Below are 21,022 nucleotides of genomic sequence, written 5' to 3'. Positions count from 1 at the left end.
TTGTGGGAAGAAGCATATTTCACTTTGTGTTTTTGAACCCACACTTAATTCAATTTAAAAACTATGCAACAAGATCGTACAGGAAACCTGAAAAGATTGAAAGGGCAGCAATTTCTAATGTGGTCCCATAAATTCCTTCAGTGGAATATTACTGGGTCACTTAGCAATTTCAAGAAGCACCCTGAAGCTCAATACATGAAAAATGGTGAAATTAAGAGAGTAAAGGCCAGAAGTAGCAGTTGCTGTTTCACAAACAGAAGTCTGTTGACTTATGCCCAATGTAATCTGAAGTAAATGTTCTCTGTAAGTAGATGTTCAGTTAGATGAAGTTGGTGATAAGAACAGAGGCTCTCTTGATTGTTTATGTGAAATCTAAAATTAGAGTGAATCTGTTTCAGGATGTCAATATAACAACTGTATAAACATGTGTTAACAGATGCATTCTTTGGAGCACTTTATAACATTTGGTTGCTTTTTAAGAATAGTCCTACTTGCAGAGAAAGGACTGAACCTTGCTATTTCAATAAAATTGTATTTTACTTCAGTGTAGTGCAAATTTAACTGTTCAGGAATGGTCTGTCTTGTCTTATACTAGTTAAAACAAGCAAACAAAAAACAAACAAACAAAAAAAAACTCTCCAGACTCTAACAGTCTATTTTTGTAGATGCCAATTTGTGATAAGGATGAAAGTGTTATCACCACACAGACACCACCTGTTAATTGCCTAAATAATTCAGGCTTAAATTATCCAGGCTTCTAAAACAAGGACTTGCTCTTGCAAAAGCAATAAGAAAATACGTATTTCAGGATAAATCCTGAATATGCATCCTGCATTTCTATTCTTCTTTTTTTTAATGTTTTTGTTGTGATGTGAACAGCAAGTAAATGCCTACATTTGAGAATTATTATTGCAGAAGAAGGTTGTGGTTTGATTTGGTTTGGTTTATTTTCCAGTTTGCCTTTTATATTGGTGGGGGCTTAAAATGTTAATTAGCTGGGAAACTGTGTGCCAGCAGTCCTGAAGGACAACTTGTATGTAGTTAAGCTATATCTCAGCCTGTCTTTCTGCACATGAAGTGTTACTTGTAGATAATAAAATCTTGGCCCTGTACCTAATCCCTATTTGCAGTGCAGTTTAACCTGTATTCCCAGTTGTTAAAAGCAAGTCATACACAGATTTGGCAACAGTTAAAGAGCAGAATAAAAATAATTATGAATAAAAACTAAGGTTAAGTTTTATTTTACTTAAAATATTATTCTAGTTGCAATGAAATACATTCTTTGAGCCAGTAGGTGCTGTTCTTCAGTTGATGAAGTGCTTTATGAAAAAAGCAAGTCTAGTAGACAAAGACAGGATCTTGTATATCCCCAGAGAGTACCTGTGTGTCCAAGGAAGGAGTTGGGAGACCAGAAATGTGCTTAATCTTTCCAATTTTTCTAGTGGTTTTAATGAAGGATTACTTCTACCTGCAAACCTCCCTTCTCATGTCCTCATTGCTATAAATACAATCCTGCCATCAGTTATGTGATGTAAAGAAACTGCTACAATTGTTAGTACATTTGCTTTGGCGTTTGTTCTTTATTTAGCATAGTCTGTTGTACTTTCAGGTAATCTAGGGCTAAAATATTCTGTCAGCAGTGGGCCAAGAGAAGGTTATGCTCAGGTATAGGCAGACCTTGAGGCACATAAGTTGTATTTAGGCTGAGTGTTTGCAGAGCAGATGCCGAAACGCCGCAGATGTGATTCTAACCATATAAATGCCAAAATTCAACACTTCTCTTTTCACCTTCACCACTGGGTGATTCATGAGGCCATGCAAGAGCCAGATCAGTGGGTGTCCTTGGAGCATGTCTGATGCAAGCTGAGATCAGTGCTAAGCACAACAGTTATGTCTGACAGAGGAAGATGATCCTTATTCCTCATGAATTTAATTTGTTAAAATGCATAAGCAATCTTGAAGTCGGAGTCAGGACCTGAATTTTTCCCCTATATTGAATGCTTTTTTCACTACCTTATAGAAATTGCTTTAGGCTGTAACCAGGAAGGTTGATACTCATTTTCTCTCCATGAATAAAAAGAGGAAGAACAATAGAGTACTTTAGTTGGTGTCGTTTGGGAATTTTGGTGTATCCATCCTGATCTGCTTGAGCATATCTAACAAGTTTGTAACACAGCTAACTTGGTGAAATTATGCTTTTGGATATGCAGGAGTTAAAAATGGAGGGCTCTGAAGCCCAGTTATTGCCAGCCTGTGAACAGACCATCCTATAATACACCTGTGTGGAAGGTGATGCACTGCAGTGTGAGATCCAGAATTTCTGTGTTGTTCTGGTTGTGTTGTGTTGTACCACATGGCAAACCCTGGTGCTGCCATTACTGCCCCAGCCTGACACCTCATGGACTGGCTGCTGTTGGTAAGGCAGCCTCAGAGACCTGCACATCACCCATGGAGCTGCTGAGCAGACACTTCTGACAAGGTTGGGGTAGGGTCGTGTGGGATAAAGAGGCATCATTTTACAGCTCTGTCTGAAGCCAAGTATAACTAACTGTTAAAAAGAACACAAGCTCATCAGATGTTAAATGGCAGAACAGCTGTGGATGTCATAGCTTGTGGCTTTCAGTTGAACATATGGCATAAAATGGTGTGGCTGACTACCAAAATCTCTTCTAAATATTGACACTGCCTTTGATCTTTCTTTTTTTAGGCAGTGAATTTTGTCAATTTTGAGTAGTTCTACTTTGGTTGGAGGAAAAATGGAAATAACTTGATTCTTTGTTTGTGTTTTAAACTAAATAAAACATTGCTTTCTTATTTTAGGAAAGTTCTCTTTTTTCCCAGGCCCTTGCCACTTCAGAAACTGTAAAGATTCTGATCACTGACAAAACTGTTCCATTGTGAAAATGCTTATAGTGTTAGAAAATAAACAACCAGAAGGATGCAGCTTATTAGAGATCCTTTTAACCAACATTTAATTAATGCTGTCTTCTGAAGTAGGAATGAATACCTTCTTCTGAAGGAAACAATACCTTCAGCACAGGCAGATTTCTTGGCTCTGATATGTGAGAACACGCAGCCTTTGTTGTGTCAGGAGAGTTGTTCCTGCATTAGTGCCTGAGGGTAGCTCTTAGAGAGTCTGGTGGTCCATCTCAAAGAAAAAATAAAATTATGAAAAGGAGGGGTTGCAAAATTAAAAAAAATATTAAGTAAACTCAATACACAAGCGGTAGGGCATCGAAAGTTACTAGAATTCAGAAATAAACTCACTTTTTATTGGTCCAAATGTCTGCAATTTAGGCATCTCTTAGAACTAATGTATCATAATGATTGTCATCTGTAGTAATGAACTTTTCTAATACGCGTCTTTTCCAATAGATGGGCCTTGATTTTTTTCTCTTTGGGAAAGGAAGAGGGAGGGAGAAGACTGTGGGTTTTGTGGAGGAGGGATTTGGTTTGCATTAGGCATGATACAAACACAGAATTGAAAAATTTTGAGGCAACTTGGCACCAGATGTTCTTCAGCAACAAGACAGGCTTTTCTGTTAATATACCACAACTCTTTTGATATTGGCTTTAGGCTTTAAAATTTGGAATTCTTCTCTTTAAAAGTCAGTAAGATTTCTAAGGAGCGCCAAAAATGGTACTTTCTAAGTTCCGTTCTTTGAAAATTAGATCATTAAATATAATTAAATTGGTAGGTTCCTCATAGCTAACATAAGCTGTGTTTGAAGCCAGGGATATTACCTCACCTGTACGAATATTTTTAAGAATACTTTGTTCCTGAAGCAAAGTACACATCCTTTACATCTCTAGAGCAAGAAGGATGATGCATTTCAAAGTTGGTTTGGAAGGACGAGAGCGTCAGATTTGAGAGAAGGAGATAAATTGAGAAGAGAAATAACAGATTGTATAAGATAATCGTACAACAAGGACTCTTAAAACAAGGTTCTTAAAAGATGCCCTCTAGATATAGCAGGGACTTGACAAGGAAATCTAGGTCTTTATTAAAAACTGACTTTTTAATATTGTATAAATAGTTTTTGGCTGTTTGCTTATACCAATAGAAATCCAGTGGGTGTATGAATTGATCTTGCATCTTGTCTTCTTCGAAGTGAGAAATTCCAAAGCTTTTTTCCCAGGGTTATGATACCTATTAGATGATTTGAGAGACAAGTTGGAGTGAAGGCCAAAAGCATAAGATTCGGCATACAAAAGATAATTTATAATCTGTTTATTTTGAACTGTTCTATATTCTGTGCCTTTGCAGTTGATCTTCTTTTATTCTTTTTAGCCTTCCTGTAGATCATCCTTTAACATCCATAAATCTTATTTCAGTGAGTCTTGGTTTCCTGTTAATCTACTGCCTGAACAATGTACTGGAACATCCGCAGTGAAAGAATCAATCTGTTCTGCTACATCCTGAATACTGTACTTGCATGTTAACCTCAAAGCTATTTTAGCAGCATAAGTGCTAAAGAGCATCTACTTAAGCTACCTCCATTCCTCACAAAAGGAGTAATTATTTTTGTAAGAACTGTACCAGACATTGTATTCACTTACTTGTTACCCCTGCCCTTAGAGGGGTAACAAGTTGCGACATGGTGTGGACCCTCACAGAGGACAGCAGGCAGCAGCAGGGTCAAACATGGAAGGCTCTTTATTATCTGACTCCAATTCTACTTATATACATTTTGTACAGAGGGCCCAGATTGGCCCAAGGAGGTCACAACCTCCTGACTCCATTGGTCACTATGACCATCAGTCAAATTCTCTCTCGGAGAACAACTATGCAAAACATACTGATAAATTCTAAGAATACAATGTTGTTTACATGAAGCAGCATGAGAATCAGGCTGCAAAGGTTCAAACACTCGAAAGCAAGAAAGTCAGGGGTGACACTTACTTGATTAGAGATGGCAGTTTTGATCTTATATTTTGATTCTTTCATATACCCTTTATACCTATCTAGGTGTAACTCTTCCCCCTTTGTATAGCAACATCACTTCAAGTGCCTGTTGCAGGAAAATAAATTCCATATGTAAGAATGGAAAACATCCCACTCAACTGCCAAATTCCTTTGATGACTTTGAAAATTTTCTTCTTGGAAATCCCTCTTCCTTGTTTCCTGTATGGGTAGGTGCATTCTATGGAACTATTCTTTCCATGCAGTGTTGTTTGATCCTCTCAGAAATGCCTGAGCTACACTTTGCTGACATTGAAAACAGTCTTGTCAGAGAGCTTGGTTGCAGGCAAGGAGCAGCAAGCAGGTTAAAGGCAAGCTGCCCAATCCAACTTGATGGTTATCCTTAACAATGGTGCATAGAATTAGTCTGCCATGACCAAATCACTGTTTTCTTTAGACCTTTCAACTTTCCACTTGTATTGGCAACAAGCTACAGCTCTGCTCATTGTTACTCATTGGACCTACACCTTTTCCCATTCAAGTTTATCAGCTGAATAGAAATTAGAAATTTTCCAAAACCAAGCTGTCCTTGTCTGTGTCCCAGTGAGAGTTACAGGGAATGGCTTAACTGAGCTGCTCTTCACATATGTCATTCCCTGGCATGTGACTGTTACCTAACCAACAGCAATAAATGTTTTAGTGTGCACAAATAACACAGCTTCATGTACTGTGCTCATTACTAAAACATAAAACTTAGCAGTGTTCTTGCCACACTGGCAGTGCTCTAAGATTTATGTTGCCACCACCTCATTAAGAAACCTCTAAACTCTAAAACCTCCTTGCTTTCACTTAGCAAAGATGGTTTAACAAGTTCACAGCACACTAAAGGAAAGTACCTGCTCTGAGCAGAAACTGTCTGCCAGCCACAACTGGCCTTTCCAGCAGCACCACCCCATCTCATCAGGCCAATTAGGGAGGGAGGGATAACAAGTGGCTCACTGGGGACAGTTCCACATTTTAACCCCCTCACAAGGCATATTTGCCTGTAATGCTTATTTAATGTTAGTATTGAACATTTTGCTAAGGATGTGGTTGATGTGTGGGAGGTAGAAGTTAGGAAGCTATTGTCAAGGAATACAAGGGGTTGCAGATGCATTTAAACCCAAGGAATAGCATTTTGTCTAAAATGATGGTAAAGGTTAAACTCATTGTCAGGTTGGGACAGTAGGGGAGTGCAGAGGAGGAGCAGGTACCCCAGGCTGAGCAAGAGCAGTTCTGAGGGTTTGTGCCTTGGATGTTCATGTGCTGAGCTCTGGGACCTTCTAACATTTGAGCCCCACCTCATTCACTGCATCTTGCTTTTACCATGTTACTTGTTTCTTGTGCTGTGATAAGCTCCTCATGGCAGTGGCACCTCTCCTGTGTCCATCTGGCAGAGTTGATCCCGCGTGTCCTGGCACTCGGATAACAGATGAATAGTGAACATCTGAGTGGCCATTATTATGCTGCTGCTTTCCAGTCGTGCTATCGCTGTGCCACTTTTAATAATTCAGGAGTGATGTAGAGGAGGGGGAGTTAAAGGGCTGCAGCAATCTTTGTTTCTCTCTGTAAAGTGTGATTCCTCCTTGGTGGCTCTGTAGTTACCAGGGAAACAGGAGAGGGATGGCAGAGCACTGCAGGGCTGGAGTGGGACCTGGGGGTCGGCTTCCTGGCAGCTCCACATCTGCACCAGGGGGGAAAATGAGGGCTTGCCTTTCCCCCTCTTTTCCTCACTGGTTTTGTGAAACTCAGTCCTCAAATAGGTGATGCTCCCAGCATTGGTGTATTTGTTGAAGAACCTTTTTATAATTGATTCTGGTAAAAATATGCAGTGTTGAAAAATGAGCATTACTGGTGGTTTGGAGGAGTTGGATGATCACAAAATTTTTCTCTGAAATTAACTGGAGCCCTGGTTATACACAGACTGTCACTACTGAGAGGTTTTTTAATGTGTTAGAAATGCTTTGGCACTTCAGGGAATAGATTTACTGGAAAAGACTAAGGACCACTTCAGTAACATTTACTCAGTGCAGCATTCTCTGATTTGATAAAGGTCGAATTTCATTTTTAGCAATTAGCATATCTATCCTAATCACCTCCTGCTCTAGCTGCACTGACCTGAATAATGCCAGTCTTGGAAGCTCTGGGGTGAGGCAGGTGAGAGCAGGGGAGCAGCCCCTGCACCTCGGGGTGGTCACTGTGGCCCCCGAGGGCTGAGCTGTGCAGGCAGGGCGAGGTGGGTGGGCAGCTGTGTTTATTCCACTGCAAATGTTTTGGGCTGGATCCATCTTTCAACTGCCTAATCTACTGGCATTAGCTGTGCTCTTTGTTCTATACCTGTATTAGGTGCTTAGATTTTCAGCAATTTTGCTGAAGTAGTTCTGAGAGGTTGACTTAAAAACCTTCTACTTACAGATCTCGGTGGAACTTGGTGATTGATTTGAGATGGGCTGTTGAGCTGTTCTCTAACTACAGGCAGAAGGACTCTGTGCAATTTCGTATCTCTGTCCCTCTTTTAAATGGTAGGCTAGATAAGGGGAAACAAGATTTTCTATAACAAGTTTGTTTACAGCTCCCTGGCAACTGTTTGATTGCTTCAGAATGGGACTAACAGAATAAAATACCATATAAACACATTCTTCTTTTGAATTTCATGGCAAATGAATACTGTTTTTCCACACCAGAGACTTCTTTTGAAGTCTGAATTCAGCAGATTTGTCACTATGGGATGAGCCCTGAGGTTTCATTTCCTTGTGCCCAGTTTATGCACACAAATGAGGTATTCCTGTGTAGTCAACTTGAACTTTAACTGAATTTATGAGCACATAATGAGGTTGATTTTCCAGTTCCTTTGTGAAACCTTCAGAAACGGTTCAGAGACCTCTTGCCCTCCTTTTGGCTCCCTGGAGGCTGCACACACAAGGTTCAAAACCTTAAATATGGAGTATATCTACTTCAGATTTGTAATCCATAAAGCAGAGTTAAGAAAAAATTACTGTGTATGTGCTAGCAAGATCTTAACCATAAAACTCAGTATATTTCCTCCAAAATGTCAAATTCTGAAATTTAATTGCTGACACTTTAAACCTCTGATTTAAAACAAACAAACAAATAAAACAAAAAGCCCCACCAGAGTGAAACAATACACTTGGGCACCAGAAATGATGTTTAGGAAGCCATCCTCTAAATAGTTTCTTGCAACTATCCTTGTGTATTAAGAAGGAATGCTACTGTGGTACTCACAATTCAGAGATTTTTTTTTTCTTGTTTTCTTCATTTTCAGTTCTGTTTTTTTGTTTTGTTTTGGTTTGTTTTTTGGGGGGGGGGGGGGTGGGGTTTTTTGTTTGTTTGTTTCTTTGTTTTTTAATCACCTTTTGCAGTAGTAGATGTTGATAGCAAGAGAAATTGCATTAAAATAATAGTTCAAGATGGAGTGTTCTTCTGTTTCCTCTAGATATGGCACTCCTGGGCTTAGCTTTGGTTCTCTCTGAATCTGACATGTTGAATGTGCTCTTGTTAATTGAAAAATATCTTCAATATAAACTGCAAATTGCATCAACAAAATGAAATAGTTGTCTCCCGCTAATACATGCTCTTCTACAGCAACTGTTTTTCAGTTTCAATTAAGACACAAATGGAACCAAGTTCAGCAGAGTGACTCTTATCACTGCTGCTTTTCCCAAAGTTAAAAATGCACTGAATTATTGCCACTGAAGTCCTTTGAATTCAGAAAACAACTATTGAATGTATGATGTCATTTTTATGAAGTCATTCTTTGATTAGAATTGCAGTTTAGAAAAAAACTGACTTCTGCTGTAAGGATAATAAAATTGTTGTTAAATACTGGTCTTGCAAAGTGATTGGGATTAATTTCCTGTTCTATGATGCTACAGTGAATAGCCTCTTTATCCCCAAACTACAGGAAACTGCTCAGTGTTGTATGAGGTTCTGCAGTGTGTGTGTTCCAGGGAGCTTGACTTTTAAGGACACAGGGACATCTCCCCTCTGCCCCAGCAGCTGATGTACAATGAAAACATTGCAGGCTATGGAAGAGAAGCAGTTCATGTAAAACTGTCCTGTGCAGGCATGGAGCTTGGCAGGATTGCTTGTGTGATCCTGGTGTACAGCAATGGTGTCATGGCGTGCATCTGGAGTAGAAAATGCCAGCTATATTGGGTTTGTAGTTGTTCAGTTTTTAGCTGAAAATTCATCCCTGAATCTTTCAGTTGATGGAGTGTAATTAAAAGGATATATTTGAATAAGACTGAATTTTTTTGTAGTCTAAACAAATGTTGCAAGAGTACTCCAACAGAACTGATTCAGTAATGTTTCACTTTTGGTTCTTCTCATCCCCTGGGATATGAAGCAGTACATTTAATAAAACTCCAAACATCTAATAAAAGATGATATACTGCCTCCTAACCCAGCAGTTCTAAGCTCAGAAGCTGATTTTCCTGGTACTCATTGCTGAGGTGTGAGCAGAGAGGATCTGTAGAAATTAGCTCTAGGGAGCCAGAAGGTGCATGCTAGGACTGGTTACTCTTTTGACTATTGGCTTTCTCCTTTGCTTCATTTCCCCCAAAAAGAGACTAGAAAGTATGACAGATGTTTCTCTCTCCAAAGGATGTACTAAACCTAAGCTTCCCAGTCTTGCTGTAATTGTGTCTAAGTTATCCTCTTTTGATTTGAAACAATATTTACTTGAAGCAATTTGTGGAGAAATATGTTGACTCTAATGCTGTCCACTGTTAGGTTTTGCTCCTAATATAAATAGAGGATAATTGTGATTATTTAGGACAACAGTTCAGAAGAAGGACAAAATTGAGAAATCTAGAACTTAATGTTTAAGAGACATTGGAAGAAATGGATCTTAATCTTGCATGTTAAATTTGGATTAGAAAGATAACTTCATTATTAAAGCTCACTATAAGCTTCTTTATAAGTATCAAAAGCACTGACTTGGATTTAAAAGATTTTTTTTTACTGTTATTATTATTTAACAGAAAATACATCATTTTGGTTAAATCTTTATGGTTCCTGTACCATTCTTATCCTTTTTCTAGGATCTTTTTGATGGATCTTTTGTGTAGATACCCCAGTTTCTGTGTGTAGTTACTCTTGTTAGCAATCAAAAGGATTGATCAATCTTGCATGGAGGGACTCTTTTTAATGAGTTACTGTCAAGAAGTAGGATTTTTTTTACTGTTTTTAAAATCATACCTGAATCACATGCAGTTTCTGCAGCAAGAGCCAGAGGCTTAAAGCTGTATTTACAGATGAGGGGAAAAAGATATTAGACAATTAAAGGCTTTTTAAGGGGCTACAACTCATTTTGTTAGACTATAAAAGTACTTCATCTTGCACAGATGAGGCAGTGATCCTCTATGCAAGTCAGCTACCACGTTAGCAGATATTGGCAGGCTTTATTACGAGTGCTTTATCCCTTTGATTAGACCTTGATTGCCACTCAGGAACCAGATGCAGCTTGCAGCCATCTCACTTCAGCTTGTGCAAGCATGTGATGAAGGAACACGAAGACAGATGTTTATAGCATGCCCCCCATCCTCTGTGTTTGAAAGGCTTTCTAAGGTTCATCAAAGAAAGAATCCCTTACTTTGGGGCAATTCTGAGCTGCGGTTTGCAATTGAGCGCCCCTCAGAGAGGATTTTGAAAGTTTACTTGCCTCTCTGCTATGTATTTTCAGGTGCTCTCACAGTTGGCCTTGTGCGACAGTGTCAAACCATCCATGGACGTGACAGGACCTGTATTCCTCCACGGCTGCCTCCCGAGTGGGTCACTACGTTATTTTTCATCATAATGGGAATCATTTCACTAACTGTCACATGTGGTTTGCTGGTGGCTTCCCACTGGCGAAGAGAAGCTACTAAATATGCCCGCTGGATAGCTTTCACTGGAAGTAAGTGACCTCAACTGCACAGTTGACCTGTATGCAGGATAAACTGGTGGAGTCTGAAATAACGCCACAGTGTTGGAAAGAAGCAAGTGCTTAGGGCTCCTGCTCTGCAAAATGTTCCTTCTCTTTGATACCACGTCTGAGAGAAAATAAGTCTGCAGAAATAAAGGGGTTGGTATCTTAAGTGACTGTAATTGAGAGGGAATAGTGGTATGAAAGCAAGGAAGGCCTGACCCCTTTACCTTCCTTGGGCAGTGCCAGTAATTGACCTAAGAAAATGAGCAGGGATAGAAGAGGTCAGTCCTGACTTGAGTGGCTGGAGTATTTTGTACTTTCCCACTTCTATATATCCAGGACAATCCTAGCAGCTTGCAATTACTGAAAATTCCCTCTCCGAGGCAGAGGAGGCTGTTGGTACATCTGAGGTAACCTGTCCCTTACTCATGTGTCTCGTGAATACCTTGTTCAGGGTTGAGGCTGGTTCAGTTCTGCTTCATGCTCACAGCAGCTGCTTTGTTCAGGATGTCTGCATCCTAATTGGCTATGCAGGAGGATTGCCCACTGCAGAGCATCTGCTGTGCCTCACAGCACTGAGACTTCTGCTTCCAGAAGTGACCTGGAGCTGTGGTTTGGCCAGAGGGAGGAATACCAGTGCTTTTCTGCCTCCCTTCATTGTGCTCTGCGTGAGCCCCAGTGTAACTCCTCACAGCTGAGCCTTCTCCAGCAGCCCTGTGTTTGCACACTGGGAAACATACCCTATGGCTATTTCAGTGCAAAAAAACCTCCAAAACCAGTTATAATGAGCAAGGGGAATAACTTTCAAACTTCCTTTTCTTGGTGTGTGTTATGGGCTTAGCCCAACTGTGAAATGGTGGCGTAATGGTGGGGATGACAGTAGGACTTTTTAAAACCTGAGGGCTTTTAAATCGACTTGAATTATGGCAAACCACTAAAGGTAGTGTGAATACTAACTAGAAAATACAAGTTTGTGGTTTAAATGAGCATAAATAAGGTTTAATGGAACTGTGTGACATCTAATGATATCTAATACGAGTTAGATTTAACCTTGTTTTGGGGAAGGGAATAATACTAAAAAGTGCTCAGCTTCAACAAAGGTACTTCACTGAGGCACTTGTACAATCAAAGCCATCTTTCTGACAACGTTGCTACACAGCATATTAAATTAATAGTGTAGCTCTTGCAGACAATGGAACTATTGAAATGCTGTATCCATTGTGATTGAATTTCATTTATTTTCCAGTGAATTATTAAAATAGCAGACCTAAGTATTACTGAATATTCCATCCCAACTTTTCCAGTGCACCTGTTTATTTGTGCATATTTTATGTGTATCTAATATATATGAGGGAGGGTTAAAGTCAAAATGCTGTATAAAATTAAAATACTTACAGTGGGTTAGAGTCAAAGCTCTTGGGTAAAGAGGGGAGTTTGTGTTCTAGATATCAATGTTTTTCTTTAATATCTCAAATTATCACATCCCTGCAGCTTTAGTTTCCTACAGCTGTGATGATTAGTTCAGCCAAAAAGTGTGGTACCCTAAAGCTTTTTTGTTTTGGGTTTTTTCTCTAGAGAGTTCTTCAAGCTTGCAACAGGTTCATTATTAGATGTCTCAGTATAGAAGGACATTTTTATTTCAGCACTTGTCTTCTTGGAATGAGATGTTTAATAATGAAACACTAATTTGTTCTTCTGCAAGTCAGAATTATTCATAATTCTATTAAGATATGATCTCTGCGTTGCTGAAATTATAAAATTCAATGTCTTTGGTATTCATCTCCGATACATACAACTATGTGACCTTTGCATTCCTGTTAACAAAGATGATGGGGAATTTTATATCTGAACTCACTTGTTAGGAAAATTAATTTTGAAAAATAGAAGTGAATGGAAGGAAGAATTCTAGATTCTTCAAGAAGTTGTTGAGAGTGAATTCTGTGGTTCAGCATTGGATGCAGCATAAATTAGTAACCCATTTGTAGGTTAGTATTAGGAAATATGCAGCCATGTGGAATCAACCTGGAATACCCTAAGCAGGTCCTTCCTGTGAAGTGCCAGTGCTGTTTAGATGAAAATATGTAACTCATTAGAAAGGGGGTAGGGAAGACTTCATATTTGTATTACATGTCATCTGCAAGTGATTTCAAGACTCAGTGGCCTCGTGCAGGCTGCTAACAGATATTCTTCTCACAGAACTTTCTGAACACAAGGCAAGACATGCTCTCCTGGGCAGGCAGGGAAGTTTACTGGGGCTTCCAAGGGAAGCCCTGGGACTGGCAGCTACGTTCCTTCAAATGCCAGGGAGTCTGGAGTAAATATCTGGGGCAAAGGAGTCCTTTTGCTCACCTTTTCCATACAACTCTGTGAACAGCGTGGTGAGAGGTCCCTTTTGCCCAGTTCATGCTGGAATTCCTATAGCCAAATTTTTTCATCTGCATACCTATAAATATGAATTGTTGCTGAGACTGGTCTTGTTTATCTTGTTTAGCTAAGAGACATGAAGAAGACAGAAGTTTAATCTGTCAGTTCTCTTTCTTCTGTTCACTTCTGAAGGGATATACCCCAGAGGGTATTTACAGGCACAGCATTTACCTCATTCCCCAGTTGTTGTTGGGTTTACTGCACAGAAACTTTTCCTTCTGACATCTCTGCAAACGGCTTTGTGGAGAGGAGAGATACTGCTGTCCTCCAGGTCATACTGCATGAGTGACAAAAGTCTTGTACAGGTAAATGTGAAGGTTTTCCTTCATCTTTTGTAGAGAAGAGTCTTGCTGGAATCAGGATTCCTACTGATGTGATAGATATTGTCACTCTGGGCATAGATACCATCAAAACTATCACTGGTGTTTCAATAGCACCACATTGATACAGTGTAATGGCGAGTCTGTTCCTTGTTGGTGTTCAACTGTGCACTGCCCAGGTTTTGTCTGATTCTTCAATGAACAGGGTGTTACTATGTTATCGCGTCTTGGTAGCAGGCAAAGCTCTGATCAGCTGTTCTCTGCTTGTGTACCAGAACTGGCTTTTGCCATCCCAGCTTCTATACCATCTCATCACTAATTATACCCCGGGACATAGTGACACAAACTGATAGCCGAAAAGTGACCTGGCTTTGGTATTTTTCCACATGTCTCTGACACTGCTCCTATTTTGCTACCTCTGCTTCAGATTTATATACATCTCTTGCCTTTTCAGGATGCTTGTTTTTCATCTTCTGGTGGATAAGATAGGATGTGGTGAAGGTGTGGGAATCTCAAGTGTCATTTTCATGGTTCTTCAGACAGATACGATAAAGTTCCATAATTAGAAACAATGTCCGGTGCTTGGAGGCCACAGAGGTGATCTCATGTATGTTGTTGCAATTTTGGCTGTTGCAGGAATTCACAGGTCTCCTCAAGATCTGTTTACATCCTACAGATTCAGGTCTCTTACTGTCTGCAACTAGAAAGGGAATGAATTCTCTGTCTGCTACTACTGAATGAGATGCATCAAGGGAGAAGATGCTAGACAGAAAAATTGTATTTCTATCTTTTTTCCAGCAGTTACCAGAGAGTCTGGATTTGGTTTGGGTTTTTTTCCTCAGGATTTAAAAGTTCATGAGCAATAATGGACTGCTTTTTGGAATGCAAGTAAAAATGGGGCAGGATAATCACATCCTTAACTAACAGTAGCTATCCTGTGAATGTCTGTCTCTGGTGTTCCCCAGTGAATAAAGTGCTTCTTGAGTTATTAAAGGTTTTTACCAGGTGCTGCTTTCTGTGTTATGTGTCTCTACAGAGGCAAGCAGATATTACAGTGAGTCCTCTGAAGACTAAACCTTTTTTTAAGACCAGATTTCTTTTGAAGTTGTCATTAGATGTTCAGAACAATTTCAAACTAAAGAATTACAAGAACTAATTGGGTTTTTTGACAGCCACCATTTAGATGCAGACTAGAAAGCTCTTCTATGCTTACATAAATCTTCCCAAGAAACACATCCCTATATTTTCCTCAGATAGACTCAGATGTTTGAGATACAATTAAAAAAAGGAGACATTTTTTAAGGATTAGATTGTGTAATGTGGAATTAGATGGACCAATAATCGTGTAGGTTGAAACTTTCTTCATTGTTCCATGTTTAACGTCTGGTGTCTGGATCTTTGGTTTTGTTCTAATAGATGGCCTAAGGAGGTGGCACTGAGCAGGAGTGTGGCAGCTGTGCACTTGCCAGGTGTTCTCTGATGGTGCTCTTTCCCTTCCCCTTTAAAGAATAAGCCGCCGGTGCGGGCACAGTGAGAGCGAGACACGAGCCCCCTCCAGTGGAACATCTGGGTTTTCCTGACCGGCACTGGCAGCCGAAGGAATGGTCCTGGTCCTGGCTGCTATTGCCTCAAGGTGTTGTGAAAGCTGCTTTCTATGTTTTGAAAGGCAAGGAGCAGCTGATGTTCTGATGTGGATCGTGGTTTATGAAAGCATCCTTCTTTGTTTATGCCCAGGTCCTACCTGGACACTTTCTGAATTCAGATTCATCATGCCCAGTATCTTCTATAATATGAGAGTTTTTTTCCTCAGAGCTGAGACCTGTGCTATGGAAATCATAATCACTAAGATGCAAAATATGTGGTAAACTGTTTGTCTTAGATGTACATGGAGTCCACTAAAAAAAATGGGTTTAGTGTGGGCAGTGTAGCTGGATAAACTGCAGCATCTGTATTTAGTGAGGAAAAGCATTAGTAAAGCTACATTAAAAAATACTGGTGCTGCTCCAGCTGATTGTTTCCTCATTTGTAAAGACTAGAAACTTTGTTCTGGTGGGACCAAAGGGGACAGGCAGGCTCCTGATTTTATTTCACATACTTCTGGAAACAAAAGCAGCTGCAGCACTTCTTGCAGGGGAGCTGGTGATTAAGGTGATGGCTATTACTATTGCCAGTGGTTTTTGATGTTGCTCGTTTGATGTTTAAGGAGGCTCAAGTAGGGAACAGCATCCCCAGGGTTTCCTCAGTCTTGCAGTGGTGGAGATGACAAAGAGGAGACAAGGATAGCACCTGTGTCCCCTATAACAAACTAAAAGCAGCAGCCTGTGTTAACTAGAGAAGGCTGAAAAAGTCAGCATATGATGCACTTTGTTCAGATAGGAGCACTGTAACTTGACTTGAATTTTCTTTTTTTGTGCATGGTCAGTTTATAGGCAGAGTTTGTGGACTAGGAGAGGCTTCAGTGCGAGCTGTGCTTCGTGTTAGAAGATGTTGTATGTGGATTTGTGGAGTTGGTGAGAGAACAGAGCAGGTTCAGTCCTCTCTCCCCCGGATCGAATTTGATTTGGTTCAATAATAGGTATTGTGCCGTGTTCCACTCACAGTAAATAATGTCTGAAACAACATGGAAATACATAGAAGTGAAATACGAGTGAAGTGCTAATACTTGACTGAACTGGTAAAATCAGATAAAATTCTGTTTTATTTTAATATTCTAATTGAAAAAAACCCCAATTGTATATTCTTGCCTATGCAATCAAACCAATTCAAAAGTTAATCCTTTTTATTGTGAAGAATATCTTGCCTTGCAGAGGAGCCACATTTGGAAGTCATTCCCTTGGCTGACACAGTAGAGTCCTGCACAGCTACATCCAAACTAAACAGGGTTACTTTTCCAAAGGCGTGCTATAGAAACACTCAAGTTGTTATCTGGGAAACAGCACTGGATGCTCTCTCCTAGATTTGATCAGGGTATTGAAATGTGCTGTGAGGAACCTTCGCCACTATTGATACTTGAAGGCTTGTGAAATCCATAATGTAGTTCTTCAACAGGAGTTCTGGATTTCTTGTACTTTCACAGAGTCAGTTGCAAGAATGAAATGTATACATAAGTTTGAAGTTAAATAAAACCCCTCATTGCTTGATCTCTTTCTTCACACAGTCTGAATTCAGTTTTTCACTAAGAAGCTTGAATTAAACTGAATCAGAAAACTTTCATTTCATTGTATTACAATGGGAAACTCTAAGGATATTTCATTATCTAAGGAAACATTCATATAACATTAGGAAACTGGTATCTTTTAATCTTAAAAGAAACCGTAATGACAATCTGAGTGGTTTATTTTAGCAACTACAGTTGGAAAAAGGCAACTGATAATAGAAAAAGTTTCTTCAATGTTGAATGTTACTTTTTCTCAGCTGAGAAAAATGGCTCTAAAATTACTGGAGAAGAAATGACTGAATTTTGAGACGATGATAGAAGTATATCTACCAATTTTTTATTCTGTAAAGAGAATTCATGATCTAGTGAGCAGAACTGAAATTACAGTCAAAATCGGGGACTTCTAGTCTTTCTTGGGAGTAGATGAGGGATGTTTTGAAAGCATTGTGGAGCCTACTCTGTCATTTCAAGCAAGTTATCAGCTCAGATAGCTCTGATCTCAGCTCTTCAGTTCAGTCAGGGTATTTTCCTTGCTTGTCTGGAACGCTCTGTGAACAGGTAAATATTTTCACTTTAACACAGCAGTGACTGTTCTTTTCTTTTCTCTTTTCTTTGCAGTGATTCTATTCTGTATGGCAGCCCTAATATTTCCAATAGGATTTTACATCAATGAAGTTGGAGGTCAACCGTATAAATTACCCAATAACACAGTGGTTGGGTCTTCGTATGTACTATTTGTCTTATCCATTTTCTTTACAATAGTGGGACTTCTATTTGCTGGCAAAGTTTGTTTACCTGGCTGATGAATGTCTGGACTGCAGGACTTTATTTTGGAAAAGAGCAAGACATCAGAATTGCATTCTCAGGAGGATGCCTAAATCAGACTATCAAACACTGACTGAAAAGAGGAATGCTTTGACTTGTTCTCACTATGCACTTTGGATGAAAAAAAGGAGAGCCTTTCCCATAACCAAATACAGACCACGTGGACTAATCTCCTGAGCATACTTCAATGCAGTCAGGTCTGCACTGTGATAGGAACTAGTGAAGAATGCTTTACACTGAGAAGCATAACATGTTACTGGACTGTTCTTGTTTTTAACATCTAACAATTTGGAAGTCAAAGTATTTATGAACTTTGTGGTGGACCAGAGGGTTGCGGAGGAATTCAAGTGAGGCTGGCCTCGCTGTTTAGGAGATTAGTGTTTTACATCTTCCTTCTGATGAGCAAAGCCTTTGGCACCAATGTGGATCAGTCTGGCATTACTGCACCAAGAAGCCAATAGATCAAAACAAGTTCTCTCAATGTATGTAACAGCAAAAAGACATACATGCCCTGCTCCCCCATAAGCTCTAGGAAACACTAAGGAACGTTTTAGAGGGGGATTTCATCCTTATATTTATATAAATATATATATAAATATATATATATATTTTGCTGATGCAGTATACAGTGTGTGTGTATGTGTGTGTGTGTGTATATACACATATGTATATATATGTATATACACACAAATGGTTCCTGGAAAAGAACTCAGAATGCTTTGCTAGCAAAACACTGTGGTGTGCAAAACTAGAACTCAAATAGAGAAAAGCCATTTTTCTGAAGGCCACATAGCTGAGAGTCTTCAGTTTACCTCATTCTTTGTAGCAGCCCTTGATTTTAACAGTTTTTTGTAATAGGTACAAACAATCCCATGCCTTTCTAGGTGCAATTTTAAGTTAAGCTAAAATTCTTTTTATGGTAATTTATTTGTATATGAGGGTAGAAGGTGAGATCATGTCATACCTTAAAGTCCTAATTTTGGGAAACTGACACTATTTAAATTATTAGCAACTGTTGTACAGAAAATCTCTTTTTCTACTGCATTATTACATTAGCATTCATACATGTTCAAGCACAGCATTTTACCATAGGTAGGCATTTCTCTAGCACATATAAAAAGCAATGTTTAAACTAATGCAAACACTATTCCACTGCAAAGATGGATTAACTTATTTTCAGCTGAGTATTAAGTCATCTTTGCCAAAAAAAAAGGAGCAATATAATTTTTAAAAATGTATGCCTTGTTTACTAAAGTTGTTATTTTAAATGTAGATTTAATGGCCACCCAAATTTGGAGTAAATATTCCTCACTAAAAGTAGTTTTATTTTTCAACACAAGGATTAACCATTGAATCCACACACATCTTCATTCACCACTAGGTTGGTGTTCCAGGGAAGCTGCCTGCACTATCAGTATTTGTTTTCCAGTTAATACATAGTTTACCTGAGATTCATTCTGAAAACAAAAAATTGTCTGTTTTGAGCACTGTTTCGTTCTAGAGTTTACTAGAGGAACTGCATTAATGAATAGACAGTCATTTTAGAATGAGATCTGTGTTAAAATAAAATCAACGGTTTTCAAAATAATAACTTTCCAGATAAGCTGGAGTGTTTAAAAATAACACAGTTTGCACAATTATTTTAAACTCTGTGCCATTCAGACCGCAGTGGGTCCCTGCCTTTCTCCATCTCTTCCCTCTCCCCCTCCCAAGGTATTTTAATACAAAAAGGTTATTTGTCAATGTATATTTTCTTTTGAAATTTTTGACCAAACTTGCCACTGGAATGGTTTCTAAGTTGTTTTTTTTTTCCAGTCAGCTCATTCACAGGTAGAATGGAGTGTTTACAGATCACTAATTTTTTCTAAAGTATATTAATCTGTAAATACAGCCAAGCACTTACTTGCAAGTCAGGGTTTAAATATAATTTGGTTCCTAATTTAAGCTTTCATCTGCATGGGCAGTCTGAGGCCCCTAGTGATAGTGGTGAAGGTGAAAGGCAGGGTTCAGCTGCTTGATATGTGTCAAGATTTTGGTGTTATCACTACTGTGTTCTAAAATAAAGTATTCACTACAACTTGGATTATAAATTACATTTTCAGAAATGTTACACTTGTAAATAGTCTGAGATTTTTGTGACTGGAACACAGCTGGGGGGTGGGGAGAGTTTCTGAGCTGCTAAGATTTCTTTCCCTTCCCACCCCTCCAACTTACTTATTTCAGTTATTGTAACAATGTGTGGATTTAGGCTTTGATTAAATGGCTCATAATAATAATTTTTAAAAACCCAAAAATACTTATCTTGGAGAATACCCAGACTGTGGTTGGCTGACTGGAAATTGATCTGATCTGCCAGTGCTATTGCTATGAATTATTAAATGTTAGCGAAGGTTTAACAAATAGATTTATTAAATATTTGAGCATTTCAAGTCCAGAAATAGATGCAGCCAAATGCATTAAAAAAAACCCCAACCCAGTAATTGAAGAGACAGCTGTCAACAGTTGCTTTTAATAAGGTCACTAAGTACTATATAGTACAGTATTAATTTATAGCAGAAAATCATATCTTGTAAACTGTATATAAAACACTGTTTTATGGTGCAATCATTTGTCAAACTTATGTTTGTTACTTTTGTTTTAAAGTTGTGTGCATTCTTTTCATACCTAAGAGCATCACTGTAAAATCTGCTGAAAACTATTTATAGGTTTTATTTGCACAAGGTTTTGTTTTGAACTACAGAAAGTTCGTATTGAATATGCCTAAACATCTGCAGACCTTTCAGTTCCTGAAAAGCAAATATGTTTCCATGTGAATCTTCTCCAAAGGTAATCCCATATTTATGTTGAATGTTTACATAAACTTTTCTCATTCTGCCAGCCATTATTTTTTTACTTTTTGAAGGACAGCTCATTTCATATATCACTAGAGAATTCCATTTATTCTTTTGCCTCTAAATCCTCCCAGAGGTTTGATGCCCCATCATAATGTAATTTGCACACATTTTGTCATTTATTTGGCTAACAAAATGTAAGATTGGAAACTGAAAATACTTTCAAGAAGGAAAAAACAGTAAGTTTGTCTGTATAAATCTTATCATTGAGCTCAGCTGAAATAACCCCCTGGAAGCTGTTTGGCCCAGAGCTGGGGAGGGTGAACACACCAGCCTAACCATGTAACGTGGTTTTTCCGCTTTAAACGCAGCCAGAGGGCGATGCCAGTGTCCCCAAGGCACAGGCAGTGTCCCCAAGGCGATGCCAGTGTCCCCAAGGCACGGGCAGTGTCCCCAAGGCACAGGCAGTGTCCCCAAGGCGATGCCAGCGTCCCCAAGGCACGGGCAGCGTCCCCAAGGCACGGGCAGCGTCCCCAAGGCGATGCCGGTGTCCCCAAGGCAATGCCAGTGTCCCCAAGGCGATGCCAGTGTCCC

General features: G+C 39.2%; 1 protein-coding gene across 3 annotated transcripts in view; it reads left to right on the top strand.

Annotated features, from left to right (window-relative positions):
• Positions 1-21,003, top strand: part of MOSMO (modulator of smoothened) — a gene marked incomplete at its 5' end in the record, with an annotated part of 30,369 nt that extends 9,366 nt beyond the window's left edge. For 2 of the 3 annotated variants that reach the window (XM_083872714.1, XM_083872715.1), the window contains 2 exons: positions 10,647-10,859; positions 17,391-20,998. In XM_083872714.1, coding sequence (XP_083728840.1) covers positions 10,647-10,859; positions 17,391-17,575 — 398 coding nt within the window. In that variant the 3' untranslated portion in view covers positions 17,576-20,998. Of the gene's footprint in view, positions 1-10,646; positions 10,860-17,390 lie in introns of all 3 variants that reach the window. The other variant, XR_014591197.1, reaches the window with a different exon arrangement.
• Positions 21,004-21,022: the final 19 nt, after the last annotated feature.

Source organism: Zosterops lateralis, assembly GCF_965231275.1.
Source record: "Zosterops lateralis genome assembly, chromosome: 15".
Classification (NCBI taxonomy): Eukaryota; Metazoa; Chordata; class Aves; order Passeriformes; family Zosteropidae; genus Zosterops; species Zosterops lateralis.
Note: the sequence above shows the minus strand (reverse complement) of the source record. Positions and strands in the feature narration are given on the sequence as shown.